General features: G+C 32.6%; 1 protein-coding gene across 1 annotated transcript in view; it reads right to left on the bottom strand.

Moving 5' to 3' along the window:
- Nucleotides 1–6,885: 6,885 nt before the first annotated feature.
- The window catches only part of LOC148606394 (integrator complex subunit 2-like), a 27,874-nt gene continuing 18,017 nt past the window's right edge, over nucleotides 6,886–16,742 (bottom strand). Inside the window, exons 15-22 of the mRNA XM_088544559.1 lie at nucleotides 16,431–16,558; nucleotides 13,625–13,826; nucleotides 12,064–12,192; nucleotides 11,279–11,495; nucleotides 10,433–10,546; nucleotides 9,683–9,790; nucleotides 8,782–8,887; nucleotides 6,886–7,312 (exon numbers count right to left, since the gene is read on the bottom strand). Coding sequence (XP_088400685.1) covers nucleotides 6,963–7,312; nucleotides 8,782–8,887; nucleotides 9,683–9,790; nucleotides 10,433–10,546; nucleotides 11,279–11,495; nucleotides 12,064–12,192; nucleotides 13,625–13,826; nucleotides 16,431–16,558 — 1,354 coding nt within the window. The 3' untranslated portion in view covers nucleotides 6,886–6,962. The remainder of the gene's footprint in view (nucleotides 7,313–8,781; nucleotides 8,888–9,682; nucleotides 9,791–10,432; nucleotides 10,547–11,278; nucleotides 11,496–12,063; nucleotides 12,193–13,624; nucleotides 13,827–16,430; nucleotides 16,559–16,742) is intronic.

The raw sequence follows: 16,742 nt of genomic DNA, 5'->3' as shown, positions 1-16,742 counted from the left end.
TCTAATTAAGAATAATGGGTCATTTTCACTGGTGCTTAACATTTGAGTTAACTTTGAGGTTAATTTTTTACATAAATGTTTTTTCTTTGAATAATGTTTTTGATTTTTGTTTTTATTTTTAGTATATTTAAAAGAAAAATACTTGTTTAGTGGATTTGAAGATAACTGAGATTTTTTTTTACCAATCTTGATTTGTTTATTTTCTCATTTCTTATGATCTACCGGTAAAGTTAATAATCGAAAGTGAAGATCTTGATTTTTTTCTGCTACTCCTTATCTGAATGGAAACATGGTGGTTTTGTTGATGTGGTGTAGTAGAAAATGTGTCACTTGTGAAAATGATTGAAACAAAATGAACAAATCAATTTTGCATAATATACAAAAGAAGGGGGTATACTGTTTTAGCTCCTTCCATCATTCTGTCTGTACATTTTTCTCAGGAACTACTGGTCATAGCCATTTGATATTTGGTATGCAGCCTCAACCAATTTTGGCCTTGTCAGACAACTGCTTCCTGTTTACTGATTTAGTTTATTTTTGAACTTATTTGATCAAATGTAAATTTTTTTGAAACATTTTTCTCAGGAACTACTAATCATGGCCACTTGATATATGGTATGCAGCCTCAGCTTGTGGTCCTATACCATGCTTACAGATTTTTTGTTCTGTCGGACAACTACTTTCTGTTTACCAACTTTGGGAAGAATAAATTATAGGGGAAAGGGTGGGTATACTCAGTGCGTAGTGGCTCAGAGATCCCTTGTTTAAAAAAATATATTTGCAGTAGATATTGCTAAATGTAACATTGGTCAATATCAGTTGTGGATCCAGAGATGGGGTTTCCAGGGTGTTTTCAAAATATGGTGGCAAAAAGTTTGGGAAAACAAGCAAATGAGTGACAGAATTGGACTCCTCCCCTTTTTCCTTTACATATTTCTGGGTCCACCCCTGATTAGACCTTGCTTTTTTGGGTTTATTTTTTTTATTTGATGGGTATTTATTTACAAATGTATGTATGTGGTCTTACTTACTGCCCCTTTTTTTTATGAGGTTTGTTTCAAGTATGATACCTAATGAATTTTCTTACTTTTCATAATATTCTGCAAAAGTAGATTTACTACAAAATGGCTATATATGTAGACAATCTTAAAACCCATTTATAATACTCATTTCAGCTATGTACTCAGGTTTAACTTTCAACTTTGTTTACATTAAATAAATATCGAGATCATTTGTCAATATACAGTTGTTCAGACAAAATCAGGCGGGAGGTGATTCATGTGTGTCATAAATCTATCAAAGTCACTTTAAATTCCAATTCAGAAATGATTACAGACCACACGACCAGTCTTAGTTTGTCATTTGGTTGTTGCACTTTTGAGATAAACATGAATCATAGGTTGTGCATAAAATTTGTACTTTGAAAGAGTTATAGTTCTTGGTTTAGTTTAATGTATGATCTTCTTCAAAATACAGATCTGTATATGGAAAGGACTGTAGTTAGGTTAAAATATAACATTGTTTTTGTGTGTTTTTGTTGGCACCATGAATCACCTCTACCATTAGTTGTGTTTGAATTTTATATGGATTGAAAGAAACAATATTGTAATGACAGGTCCAATATTCTATTGTTATTTTTACCATTTAATATCTTGTGTTGCATTGTATTCAAGTAAAGATTGCACAAGTTTATATACATTGTACATATATAAACATGTGTATATATATGTAAATGTGCATGTTTAACACTAAAGAGTATAGCTTGCACATGTGTATGTACATTTTAATAGCATATATCTACAAATGTGCATGTTGTACAGTGACGAGTATTTATGTAGTATGCACAAGTTCATTTACATTGTTTCAAAATTAATACTGTAGAAAAATAGACAATGATATTAGCTTTAACCATAATGTAATGGATTTAGTAACTGGTTATTTTCAATTTAGTGTACAGTGCAACCTTTCAAAACTGAACCAGACTCAGACTTGTTCAGATTAGGCAGGTTTTCTGTTTACACAGGTTCAAACAGGTTGAAACTGATGTACATGTAAACGGAATTCCCAAGATGTTTGTTCTTAACAATTTTGATGTTTATTTAGGGTTTGGTTTTTCATGGGTTGCACTGTATTTTCAAATTTGCTTGAAATGTTTGAAATGGAAAATTGCCCTTTACAATAATTCAGTATTCATCTGACAATCAGTTGACTCTCATCTTACTTTTCAGCATTTCCTTTAAAGTGTCAAGTTTCTGTAAGAATTAGGCAGTGGGTGAAACATGGTATGAAAAACCCACCATTTTGAAAGTTTAATTTGACTATTTCATCATCAGAATCAAGGAAAAAAGATTTTCCATATGATTTTGGTAAACTGAGTCATAATTTCAATGGAAGGCTTTGAAAATGAACATTTGAAAGGCAGATAACTCTGTCAAAAACCTCATTTTTCTAACATTATATTGGAATATTTCTGAGCAAATCCAGTGATGCAGAGATCAAATAATAGTCTTTTCAAATAGAGAAAGCATCTTGGAGTGAAATTATATTATCAAATGGTTGGGGTTTCTGATTTTTCCGATTTTGCCTGATTCTTACAAAAACTTACACTTGATGGCTATGAATATTTTATGTTTTGTTGATTTTATGGATTTTCTTTCATCTTAAAGGGCATAAAACATGTTTTTTTTCATAAAACAGAAATACCTCTTTAATCCATTGAAATGTATATGAAAGCTATCTTTAGGTACATGTAGTTTCAGTTAGCTTTTTTTCTATGTTTTCAAAATACTTTACAACTTTTTTACATGATTTTACAGTTTTTTTGCCATAAAAGTGTCATGAATGTTTTTCCAGGCTCATTTCTTTTTTATCATAACTCTTGAACTGTTCTCACTTCTCATGTGTAGTAATAATGGGAGAGTATCCAAAATTCAATGGATTGTATGTTTAAGTTCAGGGTTTGAATAAACTTTATATGGAAAGGTTTTGAGTAAAGTAGTTATTTGCATTTCTTATTACTTTTTATAGAATGTGCCATGTTTAAGTTAAATACTGGTATCGTACAATATTTTAACCCCCTGCTGCAATAAATTAACCCCTCGGTTATGATATTTTATCCCCTGCTGTGATATTTAAACTCCGTTGCTGCGATAAATTAACCCCCCTCCCCCGTTATGATATCATAAGGGGGGTATGTTAAAATAACCCTGGAGGTCAATATTTCATACGATATATTGACCCCCTGGTTAAGATATCGTATGATAGTTTAACGAGGGGGTCATTTTTCTGCGGGTGTCAAAATATCATATGACACCAGTATGAATTAATCCCGTTTTTTTACATCTCTGCATTGTATTTTTTGCTTTTAAAGATGTCGTGGAGTTTAAAGGAAACCTAATATTTTAGTTTATACATGAAAAGCATGATGAAATTTATTACTATTGAAAATTATTGCTATTTTACATATTTTGCCTTTGTTTTGAATGTAATTTTAATGAACGGTCTTCTTGTATCATTTTCTTTTTACACATAGTTTAGAATTACATATAAATACTGTTGTTTTGGAAAAATCTCAAAAAAGTACTAAGCCATGATTTTAACCATCAACTTGTATAAAAGCTTGTTCTGTAATTTTAACTACCACTTGAACTTTTACCTACGCTTTTTAAAAGGGAGTTACACCATTTTTCTTTTACTGCATAGTTTATATATTTATATATGAACATTTTTACATCCATTTTCTCTTTTATCATTAGTCTGTAAGAACTGTAATTATACAGCAAGTTAGTCTTCCCTTGATATAATGACTATTACCTGATGAGTTGTCTTCCCTTGATATAATGACTATTACCTGATGAGTTGTCTTCCCTTGATTGAATGACTATTACCTGATTAAATTTCTTAAGTATATAACTGGACAATTAACAACTTTCTATTAATACAAAAAAAAAAGATAAACAATTAGTTTATTAAAGTGTCTTAGATTTGATAATTAAAAGATATACATGTACCAAAAACATCACATGATAAAAGATCAAATATCCAGCCTTGTTTGACTTATGAGACACTAATATACAAACAACTCTAAAATCACAATGTAAAAATTGTTTACGAAATCGAAACATTATATAAAATAAAATCACAATCTCTTCTTCTTATTCAAAGAGATATGTAATTTAAAAAAAAAAATTTTCAGTCTAATTGATAAGTATCTTAATCAAAGTTTGATAAGAAATTTAAATCTTCAGTAGTCCAGTTAACTACCATCAGATGATTGTCATTTAATCAAGAGTAGACCAACACTATTCCCTAAAATTTATCATTTCACTTGCTGTAATACTAAGTCTATTTAACAACATATCTTTTTTTCCATAAATGAACTAATAATATTTATTGAATGGCCATTTTATTATTTCTTAGCATTAAAATTCAATCAATTCTTGGTTAGTGATTTTTCAGGTATGCCAACAAAAAATGATTTCTTGGTTTTCATAACCTCACTCTTACCAATTTGACTAATTATCCTTTAGTTTTTGTGTCTTATCAGTAAAACTAACACAACACAGCCAGGCTCACTCTTGCCAAATATTATTGTAATAAATAATGTTAAAAGAAAGAGCACTTTTCAAAATTTTGGATGATCAAATATTAAAACCAGATTATTGGAAATTTCAGAAATAAATTGTACTTGTACGGATGTATGAGGCTTGACAGATCTGCCCATGTCATGATTTTTGGAATATTGAAATTTTTTTAATGCCTCTCTCTCCCACTTTGACTCACATAAAAATGTTCTGAAAACTAAGAAATTAACTTTGGATGGCATTATGATACTCCATTTTGTGTATAGAATTGCTTTATGAAATTTTCCATTTCCAATCTAGTCATCCTTTAAGGACATATTATTGTGTACCACTGTCTGTCCATCTGTTCACCCATTTGATGATAACTCAAAAAAGTGTTGGGGATTTTAATTTTTTTTTTAATTTCTTTGTTTTCATAAACCGAAGCTTCACTTCTCTTTTTCAATTTTTCTGATCTTTAAGTTTTTAGTTGTAAATAACTGCCCGACATAATTTGGCTTTAAAGCAGAATTTCAAATCCTGATTTTGACAATTTCCCTATTGTTTTTCAACCTCTTAAAATCATGTCTGTTAAGGCCAAGTTAATTTTAAATGATAGATTCTCATCCAACCTTGACAAAAAATAGGAGGCAGGTGGGAGGATTTTATTTTTTGTTTCTTACCAGATATTTGCTAGCTTCATCTAGCTATTTGAAGTATAGATATGTTCTAAATCAATTACCACATCAGGTTCAGAGAAGAAACATCATTTTAGTCACCAAGAAATGAAATATTTGTGTGTTAGAGTATCTCAATACTAGAAACTGATGCAAAAAAAATCCTGATTTTGAAATTTCCACCCAATTTTTAAAAACATTTTTGTCAATTTTTAATGGAGGAGGGAATAAGAATCTACTAATTATGTTAGGCCTATACACAAGTGTCATTTGCTTTAGCTCAGCTGTTTACTGTAGGATTGTTATAGTATATTGTTATTATATATTTATTGGTTATACATGTAGAGCTTTGATATTATATTTTGGGATGTATTTATGCTTACTATTATATTTTTAAGATTCAAGATTAAAACTTTTTTGAGGCAATGATTAGTTCATTTTTTCATGAAATTCTTTAATTTTCAGATGGAAACAGAATAAGAGAGATCTATTAATTCCTATACAAAAATTGATCCATGAAACATGTAATATTCATCAAACAGTTAATTTTACTGAGGTTCTTGTTGCAGTATATCGACCAATTTGTCATCCCAATGAAATTATATGGAGTAAAACCTAGCAGAGGTCCATATAATTGAAGAGAGAGACTTATCAAATCAAATACTGCCATTTGACCTAAATTATAGTTTTCTATTTGCTATATAATGCTTATGAAATAAAAGTAAATTCTGTAGTAATCAGGGAAGATGTTTATACAAAAAGTAATGTCTATGAATAGTTCTTTCACTTATACCCCCTCACAAAGTGGGGGTATATAGTGATAATCTTCATTCTGCCCACACTTTGCAGAGGGGAATCCCTGATCTGTTACTCCTCCTACATCACTGAATGGAATTCAATGACACATTTTTGCAGAATCATTATTACATATTTGCATTATGCATCTATTATTTTTTTATTTTGATCCTAATCAATTAGGTTAAAAGGTGCACATTATTAAACAGGGGAGAAGGTACCAGTTTATTGATCATTGCTCTAAGTTTTCTAGTGTTTTTGATGTGTTAGGGAATGTTCATTGTAGTGATAATTTCAGGATACAAGGTTGCCACAGTACTTGCCAGACTATTGAATCAGTTCATACCTAGCAAAATTTGAAAATGCCTATGTGGGTCGTTATCCAGCAAAAAGTCCTCAACACCATTGTCGGGGCCTTCTAATTCATCAGTGTTGTTTTTCTGGTTTTTTTTTTCATGACAAAACAAATTTAATGCACTATGTAATAGAATGTTTTGTTTTAAATTGTGGACAAAACTGCTTTTTGAAAACTTAAATTTTGGAGCTGCATGAGGGAAATCTGCCACAATTAGTTATAATTGGCAGGTATGTCAGTCACATATAATTTGATCATAGAGATGACCATAAAATGACCATTAGACAACAAACCAAACACAATAATTCTCACCAAAGAGAACAAAATGTACCTTAAGGCCTACAACTTGAAATAACAATGCATTAGTCATCCACCACAACTAAAGAATCAACATACTGTTTTGTTCTGAACTGTTTAGTGGACATCCTAAAGTGAACTTTCTTTGATACAGCAATATCAATTGTCCAAACTTTTTTTTTGTGTAGACAATGAAAAAAACAATGTTGCATTTTTTATTTAAACTTAATACAAAATGAAACTGCACCAAACAGCCAATCCATATGACTTTCAATGCTACGAGTATATGTTTCTTGTTACTATAGACTTTTTAACAATGTCAGAAAATGTCCGATTCACAACGTAATGTAAAGCTTCAAATTGTAAAGATTGCTCCTTAGAATGCTTCATTTTCTTTCTTGATTGTTCTGAATCCATAGTTTTAATTTTCTTCCTGGTTGGTTGATCAGGATCATTGTCCTTCATAATGACATTACTGCTACATGATAGATGAGAAACGCACACACGACCCAGCTGCAGAAGAAGGGATGTAATGTCTTCAAACATTGGTGGAAAGGCTTGACAGACCTTCACTAAATAAGGAACTGTTTCTAGGAAAAATTCTACTTTGTCACCAGCTTCCAATACTGAAATGATACAAATACAAGTTAATTAGCCAAAAGCTGATTTACCACATTATTTTACACTGTCAATACTAATAATATTAATTCCTTTGAAAAACAAGAAATTTATGAATCAATACCCATAAGTACCTGGTAATACCCCTGTAACCAAACTTTAGTATAAGATTAAAATATTAACCAAGTGTGTTGTTGTTCAGGCCCAAATTCAAATCCCAAGATACGGCACACTTGTATAAACCTAGTGTCAAAATATCAAGTGTCTGCAAAGTAGTTGCAGAGAAATCTTACAGATGGATAGATGGACATATGCTAATTCCAACATAAAAACTGAAAAAGGGAAAAAACAATACTCCCCACCTACTTTGGAGCAGGAGCATAACAAGAGGCTCCTAGGGGCCTGAATCACTCACCTGGTTGAATTTTGCCTTTCAAGGACAATAAATTTAACAAGAAGTTGTCCAACTATTTTGACTCTAGAAGATTTCAGCAACTGAAAGTTTCTTCCTATCGATTATAGTTTTCAAGAAATTGGCTAAACTAAAAAAAAAAAAAAAAAAAAAAAAAAAAAAAACTTTATTTTCCCCTTTTCAAGGACAATAACTCTTACAAGGAGTCATCTGACAACTTTTATCCCTGAAAACTTTTGTAGTCCTAATAATAACGACCATTTCAGCTATTGAAAGAATTTGGCTAAGCCTAACGGTTTTTGAGATATATGCAAAAACTACTGTCCTATGTTCTATTTTTAGTAACAGTGGCCATGTTTTTGATGGATCAAAAGTCTTCACATCAGTTCTATGCAAGATACCCCAAAGAACATTCAGCTCAACTTAGGTTCCAATTGGTCAAATAGTGTCAGAAGAGAAGATTTTTGAAAGAAATAACATTAAAAATAGCAACAAATTATGAAAAAGGGCAATAACACCAACATGGCGGAACAGATTACAACGAAAATTTGACCACAGATAGATCTCATCATGTTGAACAATTTTACATCATCAAAATTTAGCTAAACCTAACACTTTTTGAGATATATGCGAAAAACTACTGTCTGATCCCTATGTTCTATTTTTAGTAACAGTGGCCATGTTTTTTTGATGGATCAAAAATCCCCAAATCAGTTCTATGTAGAATACCCCAAGCAACATTCATATCAAGTTTGGTTCCAATCGGTCAAGTAGTGTCAGAGGAGAAGAGTTTTGAAAAATTGTTAACGACGACAACAACGGACGACAACAGACGCCAAGTGATGGCAATAGCTCACATGGCCTTCGGCCTTCGGCCAGGTGAGCTAAAAACAATTAGAAAAAAAAATAAATAAAAGAAAGATTTAAAATAATACTTATTAATTTATATAATTTGAGTAAGTACATGCAGTTAACCCATAAAAGTTTAAACACAAACATACAGTTAGTTTTGATAAAGAACGATCCAATCTAAACAAATTAAGATACAACCTTTAAAACACTTACCATTAACCATTGTAAACATTACATTGATTGCCAACTTGGCAATGTTCAGAGATTTAGGTAAGGCATACTGGCAACACAAATGGGCCATCATTTTGATCGCAAATATCTAGAAAACATAAATAATACCAGTGAAGTTCATTATGAGAAAACATTTTTAATTTTGCAGTCTCCTGAATGTATGGAGGATTTCAATTTTTCAAAGAAGACAGTACATTAATGAAATGTGTGAGTCTGGATGAACATTTAATGTATTGTGTAATTAAACAAGTAACATTATGTTTTAAGAAATCTAGTCCTCCAAGATATAGCCGTGATAAGATGTCATCAACAGAATCTAGCATTAAAATTGTAGAAATCAGACAAGATTATTTTTTTTCAAAAATATACATACATGTATTATTCTGCCTTCATCCAAAATTATCTGATCACTGAATAATGTGTAAACTTGATAAGCTTCCCTTTCAATATTTTATAACATGGATAGTTGGAAGTTGTATTTTTTGTAAAGTTTAAAACATTTTTATACATTGCAAACGCTTTGTCCATCCATCCTTCAGTTAGTATGACTGTCCGTTACACATTTCTGTAAAAGATAACTCAACTTCTGTTTGAGGGAATGCTTAGATATTTAGTATATTGTTTTCGCATGATGACTTGCACCATGTCTCCCCTTTATCAGGTTCCTCACTCATCTACTTCCTGTTTACCCATCGACTTCGTCATTTTTCAGGTGGTACATATTGGAAATTTTTGTAAAAGGTTTCTCAGCTTCAAGTTCAACATGTTGAGGAAATGCTTAGATATGTGGTGTATTGTTTTAGCATGATGACTTGCACCACACCTCTCCTTTCCATCATAGTTTTAGGATAGGGAACATGACTATAACAATTTGGAAACATACCTGCTTGCTCATTTGTGGTTGGCTGAGTAATTCTGGTACAAAATCAAGACAAATGTGCATGGAGGGAATTCCTGCTACTGTTATTTTTAGTAACTCTTCAGGATAGCCCTGTCAATATGTATAAAAATAAATAAAATCTATTATTTTTATGTAAGATGATATCTACCAGCTTTTATTTAATTTTCACATATAATAACCATGTCTTAACTGACTACCAATTCAACTTTTTTGAGACCAATACATTTCAAGTTTTGAAGCCAAGGCTCTTATTGTGTTGAATATGTCAAATTATACATCATATTTACACAAAAAGTTGAGGTTTTCTTTAAATTCCAGAACTTTGCATAACTGTACTATACTATAGAATCTACAAATGTAACTAGTCATTCACCATGTTTAAAAAAAAAACAGCATTTTGGACAGGTATGAAATCAGACCAAAGGATAAACATTAGCAAAAAAAAAAAAAAAAGAAAACCCTTAATATGATGGCAAAGTAAATTTTAATATGTATGTTTGACAACATACGCTAGCTTACTCTGCTATGAAATAATTCAGATTTTACAGTTCCTGAAAAAAAAAATCATACTACCTACTCTACTATTCAGATGCTGATGGATGAAAATCTACAAATTTGACATGATACTTACTGCTTACAGTCATTGTATAAAAAACTAGAAAACCAAAGTTGCAAATTAAGTTCAGAGAGTTTGGTAAATCAAACTGAATAGTTCTAGGTGTAAAATCTTACCTGAAAATGAACCAGCTTTGCAAGGTTAGGGTCGGAGATGAAAACTTTATGGATAAATGAGCAGATGATGCACTGTATCTCTCTTCTTTTGTTCAGTAACCCTTCCTCCTTTTGCTGTAATAATAATCATTAGAGATGCTAGCACAACATATCCCAATATATATTAAAACTCTTCAGCTGAAAATGGCCAATGCAAAAAAATGTGATTCAATTACATATAAAAGAGGTTAACTCCAGAAACTTTGCATTTTCATGGTTGTGATTTTGAACCATTTTCATTTACTGGGTTGTTGTCTAAAACTGTGCCTTCAAAAGTTAAAAGAAAAAACTGGAAAAAAACTTTGAGCAAAGCAGCAAAGCCCACCAACAGGATACAAGGTTGCCATAGAACTTGCCAGACTATTGAATCACCTCTCATCGCCCAGTAATAGTACAGTCAAAATATAAACAGTCGTCAAATAGGAAGTTTATATTGCTTCAGTCTGAAATTCAATCCCATGATACGGTATACTAATAAAGCTTCAGTCAAAATATCATGTGGCTGTGATAAGTACCGGTAGTTACAGAGAAAACTGTAACAAAAAAAGTTGTGGACAGACAAACACCATGACAGGGGTTGGGGGTGAATAAGTGATTAATAACATTCGGAGAACACATCAAATTTCATCTAGTTTGATAAACAAAAGTTAGGTAACTGATAGCAAAAACATTATTAAGTTATACATAACAACGTGTTACTACAGTAATGTACATGTACCAGGATAATCTTCAGATAATGACAAAATAAAAACCTGTTTTTAATGAACCAGAAATTTTCAACCTATTCTAACAGTCAACATTTCTTACCTCTTCCTGAGAGGGTTGACAACACTCTAACAGAATCTGTACAATAGCACTATCCTGTGCCATAATGAGGGCATTTTTCAGATCTCGTCGTTCCTGTTCATTCTGACTGGCGTTGTCTAGAATGGGGTTCACTAAGGTATGGTTCTGGAGGTAAACTTTAGAAGCTTGCATGTACGCTGACAGAATACACAAAACCACTTCCAACATAGGTGGACATCTACAAAATACAATGTAATGGTTATAAAAAATGTAAATTTAAAGTTCCAATGTCTCTCCCCGATAACATTAGTCCACTTTTCTATTAATGTTAGGAAACATGTGTCTTCAAGAGTCAATATGAAAACATGTCCAATTTCCTTGGACCTTATGAAAATATGACTACCATTTTAATAGTTGAATTTACCAGGTAAGATTAAAGCACAATTCAAACCATAAATAAAATTCATTATAAAAAAGGGATTTTTCTTATTGAAAACTAAGATGCTCTGACAATGTCAAGGAATTTGAGACTCACCAAAATAACAGCTCTTAAACAAACCTTGGATATTAATCACAATGAATTTAGGAAACTTCCTGATCATTAACTGGAAAATACCATGGCATTAAGTAGAATCAGCTGTCCTGCTAAATTAATGTCATTTTTGTTTTTGTTTACTGCTATTTTCCAGTAAGATATATTTTTTAAATATGACTTGATGAATTTCAAATACTGGAGAGTAGACTGGTAGGAGAAGTTGTTAAAAAAAAAGATGGCATAATGTTTTGCTAATATACAGCTGACTGACCTGAATACTCTGGGATCACAGCGGAGTATTGTGAGTGGATCTACAGTGACATCATTCTCGGTGTACTGTGTTGCCTTCCCGCCTGACCTTGTACTCTCCCTCAGGCAATTTATCGTGGCAAGTCTCAGACTGAAGAATAAACAGGCATCAATCACATTGTGGTCCACAGAACTTCTTAAGAAGAAAATAATAGAAATCATCAATTCCTCTACCTTTAAATTAAATTTCAAATACTTAATAAACTTTTCATAATAACAAAAATTGATTCCCATCAATTAAAGTACCTTCAATGTATCTAATATAAAGAACTTCAGTACATACCCTATTGAGGGTTGTTTAAGCAGGTGTAAAATTTGGCAATTTTTGAAGCAAAAAAGTATACAAAAAGTTTTGGCATTTCTAATTTTGGCAGATGACAAGTGATGCACTATGACATGGTAGTCAAAGACGTTACGAAAAAACCTTAGTAGTTTTGCAGAATTTAGACAGACTGCTAAAATATGCCAAAATTAGCAACCAATGAAAATTACACCATAAACAGCACTTAATTACAGAGAAACTGTCTTCAGTGACCCTCTAAGAGAGAGGGAAATTCTGGTCACATAAGGCATGAGGTCATTATATACAGGTAAATAGATTGTGCACAACAAAGGGATATTTTAATCAGTCTTTTAAGACAGGTTAATGCTGGATACAGGTATTCACTAAGACAGGTTATTGCTGGATACAAGTGTACACTAAGACAGGATATTGCTGGATACAGGTGGTCACTAAGACAGGATATTGCTGGATACAGGTGGTCACTAAGACAGGATATTGCTGGATACAGGTGGTCACTAAGACATGACTGACTGTCAGACAAGTGCTTTAAATAAGGATGAAGTCAAATTTTCATTGTATCTCACAAACTCACCTCCTAGGCGAGATGGAGTGTTGCTACACCCAGACCAACCTAAACAGATGTACAACCTTCTTACAAACTCACTTCCTTGGAAAGGTGGACTGTAGCTTGACCCAGACCATCCTAAACAGATCTACAATCTTCTCACAAACTCACCTCCTAGGAGAAATAGAGTGTAGCTTGACCCAGACCATCCTGAACAGATCTACAATCTTCTCACAAACTCACCTCCTAGGAGAAATAGAGTGTAGCTTGACCCAGACCATCCTGAACAGATCTACAATCTTCTCACAAACTCACCTCCTAGGAGAAATAGAGTGTAGCTTGACCCAGACCATCCTGAACAGATCTACAATCTTCTCACAAACTCACCTCTTAGGAGAAATAGAGTGTAGCTTGACCCAGACCATCCTGAACAGATCTATAATCTTCTCACAAACTCACCTCCTAGGAGAAATAGAGTGTAGCTTGACCCAGACCATCCTGAACAGATCTACAATCTTCTCACAAACTCACCTCCTAGGAGAAATAGAGTGTAGCTTGACCCATACCACCCTGAACAGATCTACAATCTTCTCACAAACTCACCTCCTAGGAGAAATAGAGTGTAGCTTGACCCATACCACCCTGAACAGATCTACAATCTTCTCACAAACTCACCTCCTAGGAGAAATAGAGTGTAGCTTGACCCAGACCATCCTGAACAGATCTACAACCTTTCTAGGTATTGATGGGTTCAGGACCTTAGTTAAACAGCCAACAAAAAGATCTGAAAACTGTAGTACCATATGTACAGGCTGTCTGAGTAATGTCTGTAGGCAGATCATCATCTCTGAGTAGTTTTCTGGTAACCCATCCATAGCTGGTATAATAGATATAAACATGCATTAACTATCAAGCTAAGTATACCTAATTCTTACAAGAAGTTGATAGAAGACAGCAATCAAAATTGCTTACAAGGCATTTCCCATCTATTCAAAGTCACATACAAAATTTGAAATCAATTATTCTACTGGGAGTCAAGACAATTTGCAATGAAATTTGTACAAACAAATAGAAAAGGTGATTCAAATATACTATCTACTACACGTGAGGGTACTGTATATATTTTTATTACATTGATAAAATGTGTACTAATTAAAAATATCAAATAAAATCTCTGAACAAATCATTGGTACCAAAAATTCATATAGAACAATATGATGTAAAAATATTTGTCTGTAAATGATTAGCCAAAGCAAACCTAATGATACTCAGTATAAAATTTTCTTGATATTGTTACATTTTGTCACAAAAGTGATCTCTCTTACTGGTGAATTCTGGGTAACAAAATCCCCATACAAGCTTTCGTTGATTGACAGACAGACAGACAGACAGAATAAGAGGTCATTCTGCCCAGCAAACAGAGTAATATAATAAAGAAGTTCAATTCTCGTGTAGGAGTTTCAGATATTTCCCCCCCTTTCTTGTTGGATTTGGGAAGAAAATAAACTGACTGGGAATCAAACAAGAGGCCCCCAGGAGCCTGAATTGCTGACCTGGTTGAATTTTGCCTTTCAAAAGCAATAAATTTAACAAGAAGTTGTCCAACAATTTTGACTCAAGAAGTTTTTGGTAAGACTTATCATAAGGATCATTTCAACAATTAAAAGTTTCATTTAATCTATCACAGTATTCAAGATATTGACAGAAAACTGTAAAAAGAAGTCATTTTTCCCCTTTCAAGGGCAATAACTCTTACAAGCAGTCGTCTGACAACTTTAATTCCTGAAGACTTTTGTAGTCCTAATAATAAGGATAATTTCAGCTATTGAAAGAATTTGGCTAAACCTAAGTTATGGAGATGTACATGAAAAACTACTGTCTGACCCCTATGTTCTATTTTTAGTAATGGCAGCCATGTTTTGTGACAGATCAAAAATCCCCATAACCGTGCTATGCAGGATACCCCATTGAACATTCATACCAAGTTTGGTCTCAATTGGTCAAGTAGTGTCAGAGAAGATTTTTGAAAGAAATAACAAAAAAAAATAGCAAAAATCGTTGAAAAGGGGCAATAACTCAATTATGGCTTAACAGATTAAAACCCAAATTTGACCCGAGATAGATCTCATCATGCTGAACACTTCAACTCAGTCAAAATTCAGCTAAACCTAATTTTGGAGATACATGCGAAAAACTACTGTCTGACCTCCTATGTGGTGGCCATGTTTTATTGACAGATCAAAAATCCCCAAATCAGTTCTATGCAGGATACCCCAAGGAACATTCACACCAAGTTTGGTTCTAATTAGTCAAGTTGTTTCAGATAAGAAGAGTTTTGTATAATTGTTAACGACGAGGGACAGCGGACGACAAGTGATGGCAATAGCTCACATTGCCTTTGACAAGGTGAGCTAAAAAAGCAGAACAAACTTTAATTTTTGTGAGTATTGCAAGATTTTGAGATGATTTTGTTTGGGAAACAGACTGTATTCAGAGGTAAATTCAAGTTAAGAAATCACTGATTTTAGAAGTTTTTTCTGTTCAACATTTATAAGGGCAAGTAAACTTCACTCTGGGCTAGTTTAGTTTTGGTAAAACTTGTACACTTGACCAGTAAGTCTATTTCGATTCCTGTGAACCTACACAATTTCTTGATGTAATTCTTTGAAAAAGACCAATCATTACTGTGAAAGTTCTATTGTTTGGGAGTACCAATTTTCATGGTTTTCATGTGTAGGCCAAACCAGGAAATTTGGTTCCCAACGAAAGGAGATTCCCATTGATGTGTTAATTGAAAACCTCAAAACCACAAAATCAAGAATCCATGAACTTGTGTTTCTTCCTTAATCCACGAAAATTGGTACCCATGAAGTAATTTCACAGTATATCTACATATGTATGCAGCTAACATGTAAATGATCAAAGGTTGAGTTATCTCCCATTTGCAGTACATTTTTAGTACAATGTATTGCAAACATTGTTTTAGATCTAAAACTGTATTATTATTCACTTTCATACAATCAAATTTTAAGTTAACTGGAGAACCCAAAATGGCAATTTAATAGATAAATATGTGAAGGAGACATCACTTGCAAGTATTAGAACTCAGAACGGTTCATAGGACAATGTATACTAGAAATTAATATGCAGATTGATTCAGTATTCAGATCTGATGGTATTTCTGTAAATTCATACATTACTGCTATCATAAGAATATTGTGATTGATGTGTCAGGTTTATCACCACAGGAGGCAAAACTTCAAATTCCATTCACATAAGAATTCAAAATTAAGTATATTCAAAAATGTTTGAACATCAATAAAATGAATTGAAAAAATAACAATGCAAAATTTTACCAGTTCATGGTAAATAAATTCTGAAATTTGCAATAAAAGGCAGTTCCATGAATGCTGCATGATGAGAAACAGTTATAATGAACTAGGTCGCAGTGATTGAAGTTCTAGTCACAGGTGAGACTTACCTTTCCGGAACTGGCTCACAGTGATTGAAGTTCTAGTCAAAGGTGAGATTTGCTGACTTTCTGATGCTAAACTTTCTTCTAACCAGTCTTCAATAGCACAAAGATGGGGGTAATGAGTCACCAATAATCTAATCGTTAAAATAAGGAAAAACAATTGAGATTCCAACTCATTACATAGGGCAAGACTGCGATGCTTCCAGAATAATTTGAAAAAAGTTGTAAAGACCAAAGCGAAAAAATAATAGATCAAAGGAAAATGCGGCCAAATCAGCTTTAAAATATGTTAATCTCAAGTGAGAACTGGCTCTATGA

The sequence above is a fragment of the Perna viridis genome, chromosome 9, assembly GCF_037379345.1.
Source record: "Perna viridis isolate PV_CMFRI_1.1 ecotype Kerala chromosome 9, ASM3737934v1, whole genome shotgun sequence".
In the NCBI taxonomy this organism is placed as follows: domain Eukaryota; kingdom Metazoa; phylum Mollusca; class Bivalvia; order Mytilida; family Mytilidae; genus Perna; species Perna viridis.
The sequence above is the reverse complement of the archived record's forward strand: the minus strand, read 5'-3'. Positions and strand labels throughout refer to the sequence as shown.